Consider the following 14,154-nt stretch of genomic DNA (forward strand, 5'->3'; position numbering starts at 1 on the left):
AGAGAAGGTGGCGCTCAGAACTTGAGCGTCGCGGAAATATCCTGTGGGGCTCCCATGAGCTGCAAGGAACAGGTGCCCTTCCTCCGACGTCCAGAATCGACATTGGCCGCACTTGACCGGCTGTCGCGCTGCGTCCCGGGGCGCCCCTCGCCCTTTGCGCCCGGGTCCCCCCTCCCATACCAGGGCGGAGGGAGGCGCCTGCTCATAGGTAATTATTGCCAGCGGGGCCCATGGGGAGCGGGGGTGGGCGCCGGCTGGGGCGGGAGGGAGCTGAGCGACTCGGGCATAAAGGGGCACGGCGCAGGGCCCCAGCACCAGGTTCCCGCGCAGCATGCCGGCCAGCGCCCCTCCGCGCACCCCGCGGCCTCAGCGGTTGCTGCTGCTGCTGCTGGCCCTGAGCGGCCGCTGCCTGCGCGCCGAGCCCGGCGACGGCGCGCAGACCTGGGCCCGCTTCGCGCGCCCTGCGGCTCCGGAGGCTGCAGACCTGCTCCACGACACTTTCCCCGACGGCTTCCTCTGGGCGGTGGGCAGCGCCGCCTACCAGACCGAGGGTGGCTGGAGGCAGCACGGCAAGGGCGCATCCATCTGGGACACGTTCACTCATCACTTTCCGGGGACCCTGGGCGATCCCCCGACAGCTGATCTGCCGTCGGGCGCTCCATCACCTCCCCCGCCCGCCACAGGGGACGTGGCCAGCGACGGCTACAACAACGTTTTCCGAGACACAGAGGGGCTGCGCGATCTTGGAGTCACCCATTACCGCTTCTCTATCTCGTGGGCACGGGTGCTCCCCAATGGCAGCGCGGGAGCCCCCAATCGCGAGGGGCTACGGTACTACCGGCGCCTGCTGGAGCGGCTGCGGGAGCTGGGCGTGGAGCCCGTGGTCACCCTGTACCACTGGGACCTGCCCCAGCGCCTGCAGGACGCTTACGGCGGCTGGGCCAACCGCGCCCTGGCGGAACACTTCAGGGATTATGCCGAGCTCTGCTTCCGCCACTTCGGTGGCCAGGTCAAATACTGGATCACCATCGATAACCCCTACGTGGTGGCCTGGCACGGCTACGCCACCGGACGCCTGGCCCCAGGCGTCCGGGGCAGCCCGAGCCTTGGGTACCTGGTGGCGCACAACCTTCTTCTGGTGAGTGCGAGGGGGGGAGAGAGGGTCTGAGAGAGGGTCTGAGAGGTGCCAGAGGCACGAGGGGCGCCTGAGTCTCCAGCTCTCACACGAGGCCTCGCTTGAACTGCTTTGTGGGGTCACTCAGGATTCGCACCTCGCGAGGCAAGTGAGAAGCTTGGGCTGTCCTTGAAGGCGTGGAGTTAGGACCTGCAGGGAAGTCCTTCAGAGAGCGCGCGAGTGAGTGCCCCTTGGAGCGCATTTATCCAAAGGAAATAGGAATCAGTTTCTCCTGTAAGGAAAGAGGACTTTCTCTGGTGTTGAGGAATTCTAGAGGGAAGAGTGGCAGGGATTTCCTTGTGGCAGCAGTAGGGAGAGAAGGAGGAGGATGGATGAAAGCAACAAGTGCGTTCACAAGCCACTCAGACGGGCGGGCATTGCAATCAGCCAGAGATCAGTGTTAATCCGTTAAAACCTTTTTTACTTGAGGCTCAAGGGCACACTGCTTCAAATGCAAAGGTGTCAAATCCGCACCTCTGGGAGGGTCGGGTTTAACCCGCGTTTGGAGATTCCTTCTGCCCTAGGGCAGAGGACAACATTCACACCAACCTTACTCAGTCACCAAGGGTTTGAGGACCCCTTTACACAGTCTTAAATAAAGCTAGGCACATAAACAATACAGAACCAACTGCAGGATGGTATAGATTGTGTCTGCAACATCTGTATTTCCCCAATGCTGTCTCTAGTTGAAAGGATTCCTAACTGATGAGATTATTAGCCTGACAAAAGTAATTTTAATACCCTTGTGCAAAAGATCTCATATATTTTGACAGCAGGATATATTGATATGCCATGATAAAACTGTCTCTCAATTATTGCTTCCTCCTTTTCTGCTTAATGTTCAAATTCCTATTGGTTTGAGGGCTCATGCCAGTCCTTTCGGTACCCCTTTTGGGTGACTTGTGGATCTACTGGAAGATATATTTTTCAATTTAGAATAAAGCCACATATTATGAACAAATTCAAGATGAAGACTTTCTAAACACTTTTAATGAAAGCCATAGATAATTGAGGCAGAACAGTACTGGGTTATTGAGTTGCTTTAGTGCTCTGAGCTGCGGGTAATGTAATAATGGGGAAATTAGATTGCATGTCTGCTTCACAACCTTGTTTGTTACCATCGGTAATGCAAGAATGTCAAATTTATTTGACAAGTTGTGATTTTGCTGATCATATTCATATATATATATATATATATATACACACACACACACACACACACACACACATCTTCTCATAGGGTTACTTAAATTTTTTCTTCTGTAAGTCCTTTTAAGGAACCAATAAGCTCTAACCATCACCAGTTGATGGTAGGTAGTAGAAAAACTATGGGTAGAACTGCCTCATCTTTTGAAGAAAACTTAAGCAAATGGTCAGTTCATGCCACAAACAAATAGGAGATTAGTGGACTAGCTTGGGGGGATCTGATACACCAGTCTTGTAAAATCACTATTTAATATTTAAATGATACAAGATCTATTTTTAGAGTGCATACAACAAACTATATGTACACAAAAGTAGTTGGTTGTTATTATATTGACCAAAGATCATTGCATTTATAAGATAAGGAATTGCAAGAACTCTCTGGTGTTCTGGTATTTCAAATGATTAACACATTTTAGGTTCTTGCGTCCACTCTTGACCCTGTGGTTAACTTTTCAGTTACATTTTTGAGGAATTACACAAAAAAAATTGCCAACACTAACCATCCGTCCTAGAAGTGCAGTGGACTTTGTATTCATAAGAAATTAGTGACTGATAGACACTAGGCTTGGTTTTGCTGATGCTGCAAACACAATGTTAGTTGTAAAATATTAAGTTTCCTTTCAAATTTGTTTGGGCTTGGAATTTAGTCATTTTTGTATCTCATTTAGAAGTTGCCATTATTTAGGAGGGTATCTTAAATTTGCTTTGTTGTGTGAAATTCTTTAATTCTGTTTTCAATGTTCTTTCTAGATGTGTGTAGTGGGTAGAGGGTTGGATAGTTCATTTTTTACCTTATCTGAAAAAGAGAAAACTTATTCTGCAGATTTTGGTAATAGAATATTTCTTCTGAGGCTAGATGTTGCTTTTGTGCAGAGTTAGAGACCAGGGAGCCCTTAGCATATTAATTACCATCTGGGGATCTAATGCTGGTGAAGGACAAAGCTGGCCCACCCCACCCCACACCTCTCTGTTTCCACTAATTTTCAAGTGGCTTAGGAATACTGGGGAGAATGGACAGTTGAACCCCACAGAGATTCCAGAATCCTTGTCTGATGGCCTGGAGGTTAGGAGGCAGGGCAAACAAACAGCAGGACAAATAATGGGGGACTCTTCACAGTGGAGGTCTCCATGATCCTCTCCCGGGTTCCTGGTATAGGCATGAGCCTTGACAAAACTTGTGTGTTGGGGAGGATGGGGTGGGGTGGGAGAGACACCTTCAAGAGGAATTTCTCTTCTTCTCTGGCTTAAAAATGGTCTGCTCAGCTTTCATGGCTCTTGAAATAGGGTTCTTGATGTCCTTGAAAAACCAGCATTAAGTTTTGGAGTCTAGCCCCAGGAGCACTTTTGAGATTTTGTTTTGCCCCTGGGTTTCTGAGAGGATCAAAACCAAGTTGAAGATACAAGTATCTCTAGCCCTGCCTGCCCACAGGAGATGCTTGTCAGTACTGACTGGTGTTCAGTGTAGCATGAAAGCTCCTGTCTTGGCTCATCTGTCCTGTGCAGCATGCATCTAAGCCTCTGCACATCTAAAGCCCCCCTTCTTGCCACACTTCCTCAACTTGGCTTCCAGACCCCTGCTCTCGTGTTTCTCTTCTTAGCTCCTTAGTGATTCCTTTTCCTTCTCTGTTGTTTCCTCCTTTTCACTTCATTTGGAAAGAGTGGAGGGTCCAGGGCTGTGTCCAGGGCATCCTGTCTAGATTTACTCTAGGGATCCCATTGTATAGTCTCTGTATCCTGACAATTCCAGATTTTGTGTCTCCAGCTGGGACTTCTCCCCTGACCTCCAAACCTGGAGAGATAACTGTCTTGTCCTCTTAGCTGTCTAATGGGTGAGTTACAAGTAACACGTTTAAAACCCAATGCCTGCTGTACCCGCCTCTGTTATGGTACTTAGCTTTTCCTGTTTGTTGGGCCCCAAATCTCAACTCTCCCCTTTCTCTCACATCTGGGTGATAGGAAGAGCCTCCTACCTGGAGCCCATGCTAATGTCCTTGCTCCCTGCAGTCCCAGTTTGTCACTGTGTGTGAACAAGACAGGTTTCTGCTTGTTAAAATCCAACCTATTCTTCAAGAACCAGCAAGCTCACTCTTTTGGCTCCATCCCTGAATGCTACCTTTCTCTTCTCTGGAATCCCACAATACATTGCTTCACTCTGGTGCCTCTTACCGCATTTCCTCTTTTATTTAACCACTAGCTGGACAGTTCCTTAAATGGGGGAGCCTTGTTCCCTTTACCTGCTTCTCCTAAAATGGTATCATGCCCTTGGTAGGTGCTCAGGGGGTGGCTTCTGGCTACTGAATAACCTTGTTTTGCCTTTATAAATTTGTGCTTCTGGGATTTTCTCTCCTTGCCAGTCTTTCTAGCCATTTTTCAGTGGAACAGGAAATACCAAATCCTATCCAGATAGAAAAACCAGTGAACATAATGATGTAGCATCTGACATTTACAGTGAATATTTAAGGTTCATCACCAAATTTATGACTCCATTGTAAAAACTTCCAATCTAAAACTATCTATATTCACTATATAGAGCATTATGAGATGTTTTCAAAATGGGGTGAATGGTAAAGTCTCTTGGTTAGCTTTAGGCATATATGTATTTGCTATCTGGTTGAATTTTCATTCCCCAAGTAATAAGTGTAAGCAAATCATCTACTACATGTATGTTCAAATTATATATACTATGTACTTTTAGGAAGCACTTTACAAATTTTCCTCTCATTAAAATGTATGTGGTACATGGCTGGGTTCAAAGGTAATGTATTTTGTAGAACATGACTGAATGCAATCCCCACTCAATCAGAATTAGTTTAAATGTTTTCCAAAGAGCTTGACTCACTCCTCTTTGAATAGCTGATTGAAGACAATATTTTCTGAAGATTACAGACAAATCCAAGAAAAAATTTAAAATAGGAAAAGAACTAATAAAATAATGTTAAAAATCATAGCACTACTTTAACAACATCAATTATTTTGAGTTGAAGATGGAAAATGTAAACTGATAAGCATCTAAATAAGGTCAGTGTGCATTTCTCAAGTGTAAAATGAGTGAACCGTGACACCTGCATATGTAGTCAGTCACAGCTTTGCACACAGGAACTTTCTGAGTTATCTTAGTGTTTCAAAAAGATATCATTGCTCTAAACCATAATTTTATTATAATCGATTTGTGCAAAAGGTGACTTTCTTTCAGTGAAGGTTATGTTTTTTAGATATAAAGGAATTTTAGGTGTAGGAGGACATAGAACATATGTCTATTGGGAGGGTAGCAGATAAAGAGGGGGTGACTAAAAATACCTATTGTTATTAAATCCTCCAAAATGCACATCTTCTCCAGAAATGTTACAGGAAACATTGTACTTGTAACCTATATTTAAATAGAACCATAATATACATTTTATATGCTCTATTTTGTGCATATTTTATATGCACAGTGGTACAAAGTTAATCTGAAGGATATATATATCTCTTCTCCCCTTCATCTTGGATAAACCAGTTTATTGTCCAATTTGGGGACAACAACTGGCAGAGTGGATCGTTTACTCATCTGTGGCTATTTGAGGGCACAGACTACATATCATATTTATTTTCAAATTTTTAGTGTTTATGTCAGTATTTGACACAGAGGAACTATTCCATCTACTTCCAATGAATAAATAAATGTATATGCAAAATATTTTCTGCTTATTTCAATATGTCCATTTTCTTGTAAGTTAAATGCTTATAGTTTGCTTTTTCCTGCTTTATCTTGGGAGAAATTTTACAGTGAGGAAAAATAGTGAAAACGTTCCTAACTCTATGTACAAATGACCTCTGTGGATTTCCAGAGCAAGTAATATCCCATTTTCATTCAGTGGGCAGGGGAAGAGAGTAAGAGGGAGAACAGGGCCTCTATCAACTTCCTGACCTGGAAGTTGTTTCTTCACTTCCACTCAGTTCCCCTTGGCAGAACCCAGTCATGTATGCAAAGGAGTCTGGGAATTACTGTCTACTGCTGAGCCATGAACTCAGAGAATAATCCTATTATGCTGAAAGCAGATGGGAACAAATCACTCAGGACAGACAACAATCTCTACCCTGTTGCTTCCCTTCCAGGTACTGTGAGAATTAAAACCAAATCATACATGCCAATGTGTTTTGAAAAATGCAAAAAGTCCTATAAAGGTAAGTATATTAGTTAGCTTCCCATTTCTATAACAAAGTATCTATGATAAATAACTTAAAAAGAGAAAGGGTTATTTTGCCTTATAGTTTTAGAGGTTCCAGTTCATGACCTCTGACCCTATAGTTTGGGACCCTGGGAGGGCAGCACATCATGGCAGAGGTGTGTGGAGAACAAACCAGTTACCTCATCAGCCAGGAAGCAAATGGGCATGAGAAGAGACCCCGGTCCCACAGTCCCCTTTGAGGGCACATTCCCATGACCTAGGACCTCCCACAAGGTTCTACCTCCTAAAAAGTCAGCAGAATGTTCCAATAGCACCATCGTGGGGAACAATCCTTTAACACATGGACCTCTTGGGGGTACTCATCCATGCCATGGCAGTGAGATACGAATTTACCATCAATAATGATAATTATAGCAATAAATATTTAAGAAATGATCCTCTCCAGTTAGAAGAGAATCAAACAAATGCTTTAGAACTTGTAACGTCATCTAACTTCTTAGTTTGGCACCTATGGCATTCAATAGGACGGCTTCTTCTTTGAAATCACTTTAATAGCATTTGCCCAAAATTATCAAACCATGTTTAAAATAACCTAAGTTTTTAAACATGTACTACTAAGTACCTTTTTGGGACCCAGTTTGGTGTTGGAAAGACTCAAGTTTATGATTGATGTAACATAATACATGAGCTAAAGAAAATAAATATTTAGTGAAATTTGTGGTCACAGTCTAAATAGATGTTATTGGTTAAACTACAGATGTCAGAATATCAGCCATGACCCACTGTCATTATAGTTATTCACAAAATAAACTGAAAGCACTGAGTTATATTGGATATAATGGTTATGCAAATATTATTTCCATGTCTATATGTGCACTTTTTTAGTGGGGATAATTAAAATATTAGAGTCAGAGGGACCTGGGAAATTCCAGGCCACATTTCTCCCTGGGACAAACCCTGGTGGGGTCATCTACCTTCTGCTCTACTCTCTGCAGTAAGGCGAACTCAGCTCTTCTCAAGTTTCCAGCTTGATTTTATCTTTTGTATTGCACTGAAATCTGCTTCTGTACAGAACTCGACTCCTGGTTGTCTCTTTGCTTTCCTAATCTCAAAGAATAAAGCAGATTGCCCTTTGACAAGACAACTGCTGTGCTGTGAATGCTCATCCCCTCCAAAACTTATGTTGAGATTTAATTGCTGGTGCCATGATAGTGAGAAGTGGAGCCTAATGGGAGGTTTTTAGGTCAGGGGACTTTGTCCTCATGAATAGATGAGGGTTGTTTCTGCGGGAGTGGGTTTGAAACTTCAGCATCCTCTCAGTCTCTCTCGTGTGCATGCTCTCTTGCTGTGTGTCCTTCCACCATGTGATTATGCAACACGAAGGCCCTCACCAGATAGAATCCTTGGACTTCCCAGACCCCAGAACTGTGAGAAATACATTTCTTTTTAAGCTATCCAGTCTATGATATTCTGTTCTAGAAACGGAAAATAGATCAAGACAACAACTTTTCTAATATTTGAAAAAGCCACTATGTTCTTCCTAAATAGTTTCCCTTTTATTAGAATGAAATTCTAAAACATGTTCACAAAAGACAGCTGGGGCTGGACATTGAGTCAGGGATATTTCTTGAGAGCTTCCTGTGGGGCAGGAAGCTGTGGAACACAATGTAACCTTTGACTAGGCCCCTCAATCATCTGACCCTTAAGGATGAGGTGGAGGAGAAGGGATGGAAAAGGAGACCTGTCTCCCCAGAGGGAAGGGCCTTGGGTTGTCTGTGGAGTCTGCCTCTGTGCCATTGTCCTTCATGAGGGCAGGTGATGGGTATAGATGACTAAGGACGAGGTGCTGGAGGTAGGCCTCCAACTCTGGACCCTGCAGAGAATACAGCTTCCTGGCTCCTGAGCTGTAGTTACAGGCTCTTTGTTTTAGGGAGACGGCTTTAAAGTCCCAGTGGGGGAAGGGCTGGTGGAGGCAGTGCCCATTGGATCAAGGCCCTTGCAGAGCCATTGGGGGGGGGTCCTCATTCCCTCCCTTAACCCTTCTTCTCTTTGGATTCCTCATCCCATGATCCTCTCCTTTCAACCCCTTCCTCTCTTCAAGTGTCCCAAATTCCTTCATGGTGTCCTGTGTCCATTTGCCACCCCTGGCCTTCCTGACAGATTTTGTAGAGGTGGGGGGATGGTGGTAAGGGTCTTTCACTCTGGTATCAGGTACCTTCTCCCTGAAATTAAGTCAAACACAAGTTACTGCATTTGTATTCTTACTAAAAGGACACTGGTCTGCACGAGAGAGACAGCTTCCTCCCGTGTTCCTAACGCCAGCTGCTTAGGAAGCCCTAATGTGGGTGGCCTTTTCGCTCCTTCTTGTCTGGGGTTGCATTTCCAAGTCTCTGTGCACTGAGAGAGAAGAACAGCCTTCACTCTGATTCTGCTGGTTTGCCTCTCCCTCTAGAAGGGGAGTGGGTATTGACTGTGGCTGGGAGTGTAGGGTGGCAAATCTCACGTTGCTGCCAAAAAGATGGGGAAATAAGGTAAGACCTCTGTCACCATGTCACAGATTAGTGAGGGAGAGATAATCATCAAATAATTGCAATAGAATGTATAAGTGCCTCAGTTTTGAGGGACAGGAAGAGTGGGGGACTGTTGGGGAAAACTGTTCAGATGAGATCAGAGGCTGACAGGCTTTTTCTGCAGAAGACTAAGTTTCAGGTTTTATGGGTCATGTAGCGTCTGTTGCAACTTCTCAGTCTGTTGCACCAAGAGAACAGCCATAAGCAATATGTTAATGAATGGACACATGCTGGGTTACAATAAAGTTTTATTTATAAAACTAGGGTGTGGGCCTTTCTGCTGGGCTAGACATGTCAGACACACAAAGTACAAAGCACATTCTGTAGTTCTATGAAATAGCCCTTCTGAAGTCAGGGCAGGTGAAACAATTTGACAAATCACAAAACAGGATGCAGTACTTCGGAAGCCCTGGTAGAAAAGGACAAAAAGATGACAAAAGAGGTCTGGGAATTTCCAATGCCTCTTTTAACATTGCTGTGTAGAGCAAAGAGGTGCCCCAGATGTACAGTCGACTTGAGTGATGACATTGCTTGCTCTAGACACCGAGTCATTTTCACGCTGTCCAAGATTGCATTAAACAGTTTTGGCTGTCACCTCATGGCTGGCTCAGAGGAGTTTGTCATCAGCTAAAACCTCTCAGGCTTTCCCCTCTCGTGCACATTACTGTTAGGCCAGCCACCTCCTGTCATCTTTCATAGGCAGCTTAGTTTTGAACTTTTAGTCTTATTACATTTCATTCAGAGAAAGTTTGCCACAGGTGGTGGGTTATTCTTAAGGATTGGAAATAATCTATATGTTATAAAATGATCTGTTTAAAGAACAGTGTTACACTTGTCCAGTGCAAAACTAAATGATTATTGAAAGGTGGACATTTGGTTTTCTACAAGTTGCACATGGTATATTGTTAAGAGAAAAACAAATCAGTTGTGTTATGCTTTTTCCATATCTCTGCTATGTAAGTAAGTAACGTACACTTTGCAGTCCTTTTTATCTTATCTCCCAGGAACTCTGCCTGGCATGCAGGGCCAAGAATGGGTTTTATATAGTTCTTCCTTCTTCTCCTCCCAAATAAGGTACTACCCTTTAATAGTAGTTCACACATTTTATTGAAGTGGTTTATTAGTTTCCCCCCAGAGATCTCAAGCTGGGAGGAAGGAGCCATGTTTATCTTACTTTCCAATATACCCAGAACCTCACAGGGCCTGGAGAGAGGAGCTGTGCACATATTTGCTATGTGAAGGAAAGCATGCTCTGCTTCTGCCTACACCCATACAGTGTGAAAGGAGAATTTGGGTTATTTTTGGATGGTGGGATTACAGGTTATTTTTTTCCTTTTTGATTATCTAGATTTTCAATTTTCTGTAAGTGATACGTGTCACTGGTGTAATAGAGAAACACCAAGTACTATTTCTGAGGAAAGACAGCAGATTGGACTCACCCATCAACTTTGTTCCCTGTTGAAGCCTCATTAAATTCAACTGAAGAAACACACACACACACACACACACACAGATCTGGAGTGAGCAGAATAACAATATTTTGGAAATTGAAGGGCAGATGGACAAATGTTTATGGAGTTGATTTAGCAGACCTGGAAAGCTGACCACTAAATTGGTAGTAGGAGAAGCCAACAGACAATCTGATGATTGCAGAACCTTCAAAGGGCTGAAAGAAGCAAATCCAGTTACTCTGGAATTGGGGGTAAAGGGAATGATTGGCTAAAATGAGGAGAAATAGTTGAAAGCTGTTTAAGAAACAATACACTTCTAGGTCTATAAAACCAGTCTTCATTGTTGGACATTTGCCCCTCCTTGTTCAAGGAGGGAAACGGGGAGTTAATATTTGCAGAGTATCACATGAAAGGTGTCTGGACTATGGAACATCAAGCACACTTGGGGCATGAGTGAGCACCACACTGATACAGATTCAGAAAACACACGCAACTAGAGCTGGGTCCATCCCAGTACTTTCCTCTCCAGGTTCTCAGAATGCTGAGTTTGCTTTTACTCTGAGGCAGGGACGACTGGAAGACCCATTCCCAGGTAGTCTGATGAGCTCATGAGGAAAGTCCACAGATGCCAATCTTAGAAGGTCCACAATAAATGGTCAAGGTAGTGCACTGTACAGCACAGCTCAAGTCAACAAACAACATCCATGTGCTCACACCTTTCAATTAGGATTTTGTTTCTCATCTCTTAAACATGAGTAGACAATCAAGAATAAACAGACATCTGAAGAAAGCCTTTCACATGAAAGACTGAGACCCACTCAAATAAACAGGAGGGAAGAAAGCCACTTAGAGAAAATGGATTAGGCAGGGAGGGGGGAAAAAGACTATAGTAACAACAGTAAGCCCCAACTTACACTAATCTTGAAGAGATCAGAGAAGATATTGCATCTAGAAAATGGGGATGGTGTAATATCAAATATTCAAGGGATGAAAAAGGAATATTTTGAAATTAAATACATTATAGCAGAAATGAAAGTTTTAGTAGAAAGTTTGGAAAATGAAGTTTATGAATCTCCCTTAGAGTAGAACAAGAAGGTAAAGAGATGGAAAATAGTAGAAAAATGTAAGATAATCAATGGAGCAGTCAAAGATGTAGCATTCAAATAACAGGAGTTACAGAAAGGAAGCAAGCAGTGTTGTACCAGTGTCCCCTACTGAAAATGTCACTCAGTGTCTACACCTTTGTACAATTGCCTCCCATGTGAACTGAGGGCTTGACTATGTGACTTGCTTTGGCCAATGGGATAGTAGGCAAGTAAAAAGTGGATAAGTCTGTGCACATTGGAATTTTTCCTGTTGGGTCACTCCCTCTTAAAAGCCAGCTTTGATACTTGGGCTCTGTTGTGGTTTCCATTGTTATAGTTTACTTTTAATTTACTCGAGGTTTCTCTTTTGAGAGTGGCCATAAGCCAAGATAGTCACTCTTTAGGAGAGTCCTGATGAGTGGAGGAGTTCAGGGGAGTTAGGTTCAGGTGTATATGTCATGTCCATCAAGACACAATGAGGAGGTGAAATCAGAACATGAAACTGAAAAAATGTATTATTCATAGGTCCCAGAGAGGTAAGGGCACCAACTGAAGGCTGATGAAAAATCTCCTGGTGATGGGGAGCTCAACCAGTGGATGGGTAGGAGAGGAAGAGGGAAGATGGGAAAGGGAGAGAGGACCTGTGGGACTGTGCTTTCATGAAGGTTCACTGGTGTCATTCCTTAGGCTTTCCTGTGGGGTTGTGGCTATGCTGGTTTAAAGAAAATAAATGCAAAGGAGGACATGATTTACATGATTCTAAGTGTTGATCATTAAGTGGTCTGGTAAGGGGATGTTTTGGAATTTGGGTCAGTGGGGTGAGGAACAAACAAGATAAATCACAATCAATCATACAGAGAAGTTTTAATGAGGCCAAAGGTGACAGGGCATGACAGGGTTTCAAACAACGACATCAGACCTGAAAGTGGATGTCAAAGCAGAAACTTAACCATATTAAACAAACTTATGGCAGGCACTCTTACTGAAAGATGAGAGGTCGTGTGGATGGAGACATTGGGGAATCAAAGGGCATCTTGGTCATGCTAACTGAATCCTAACCGAATTAACCACATGAATGACTTCTGCTGTACAGCACAGAGCAGAACTACCCCAAAAGGCCCAGTTAGCCCACAGAATGAAGAGAAAAAATAAACACTAAACTGGGGAGGAGGTTTCAGTATTTCACAGCAATAAGTAACTGAAATAAAAATAAAGGAAATGGTGAAGTAATAAAAAAAATTTCTTAGACCCAGAGGATGTGAAATTTCATATCAAATGGGAAGAACTGAGGCAATTTCTGTGGTAAACAAGGTTCTTTTGCCCAGGGACCTGGTCACCTCTTTCATCAGTGTTATGAGATGAGAAAATTGGCTAAGTCTGGGGAAATGAGCAAGGGATCATGACTTCTTAAAAATTTAAAAATTTTTAATTTTTAGTTGTAGATGGATACAATACCTTCACTTTTTTTTAAAACAGAGAGAGAGAGTATTTCAACACTTATTTTTTAGTTCTCGGCAGACACAACATCTTTGTTTGTATGTGGTGCTGAGGATTGAACCCGGGCCGCATGCATGCCAGGCGAGCGCGCTACCGCTTGAGCCACATCCCTAGCCCACAATACCTTCACTTTTATTTGTTTATTTTTGTGTGGTACCAGGGATCGAACCCAGTACCTCACACATGCTAGGCAAGAGCTCTACCACTGAGCCACAACTCTGGCCCTGGGTCATGACTTTTTATTGAGCCATTCTTTATTAAGCATCTTTACAACTCCCTGGCTTCTAGAACTTCAGCATGACTCCTGACCTGCTCTCTATTACTTCAGGGTCTTAGCATCTCTATGCATGCCCAGCCCAGCCCAGCCCAGCCCAGCCCTGACTCCCTCTCCTACCACCAACCTGGCCTAGAGAAGAGCACCACCACTGAATTTCTTAGAAGAGCTGGTGTCCCTGACAGGTGTGTTCCTGATGGCTTTAGTGAATGGTGTGTGGCCTTACTTGGGACTCCCACAAAAAACTACCCTCTGGAGAGTTATTTGGCTCACATAATATATGGGTTCCAGAAGATCTATATTTCTTAGTTTTGTCCTTCCTGTACCAGTGTTCAGGGCCAGGTTTTCAGATACTTCCATCTACTCAACATTGGTCATCACTTTCTCCGGGCATATCTGAGCCATCCTAGCAGCAAGTTTATCCCATCCCCTGGGTCCTTGGTCAGAGCTTTAAAACATATTTTTGGAAAAAGTGCCCCTAGTCAATGGATTATTTCTTGTCCTGTCTTATATTCTAGTTCCTTGATAAAGGACTCTCAAATTTCGATCTCAGTGGTCAGGTTTCTTGTAAAACTTGCTAAATCATGAAGCTACTTGGGTATATAATTTCTTTCCTCCTTGTTCAGACATGGCTCTCTCCAAGTAGGTTATACTGGAATTCAATCTTAGTGATCTGTCAGCTCTTAGGAGCGTGCGGCACCTGTTGTGTCTTAGGAGTGAGACCTTTT

General features: G+C 43.7%; 1 protein-coding gene across 1 annotated transcript in view; it reads left to right on the forward strand.

Moving 5' to 3' along the window:
• Window positions 1-316: 316 nt before the first annotated feature.
• The window catches only part of Kl (klotho), a 45,210-nt gene continuing 31,372 nt past the window's right edge, over window positions 317-14,154 (forward strand). Inside the window, exon 1 of the mRNA XM_046454129.1 lies at window positions 317-1,138. Within this exon, the coding sequence (XP_046310085.1) occupies window positions 332-1,138 (807 nt within the window). The 5' untranslated portion in view covers window positions 317-331. The remainder of the gene's footprint in view (window positions 1,139-14,154) is intronic.

Source organism: Marmota monax, unplaced genomic scaffold, assembly GCF_021218885.2.
Source record: "Marmota monax isolate L192 unplaced genomic scaffold, Marmota_monax_Labrador192_F-V1.1 WCK01_AAM20220418_F8-fsc00011, whole genome shotgun sequence".
Lineage (NCBI taxonomy): Eukaryota > Metazoa > Chordata > Mammalia > Rodentia > Sciuridae > Marmota > Marmota monax.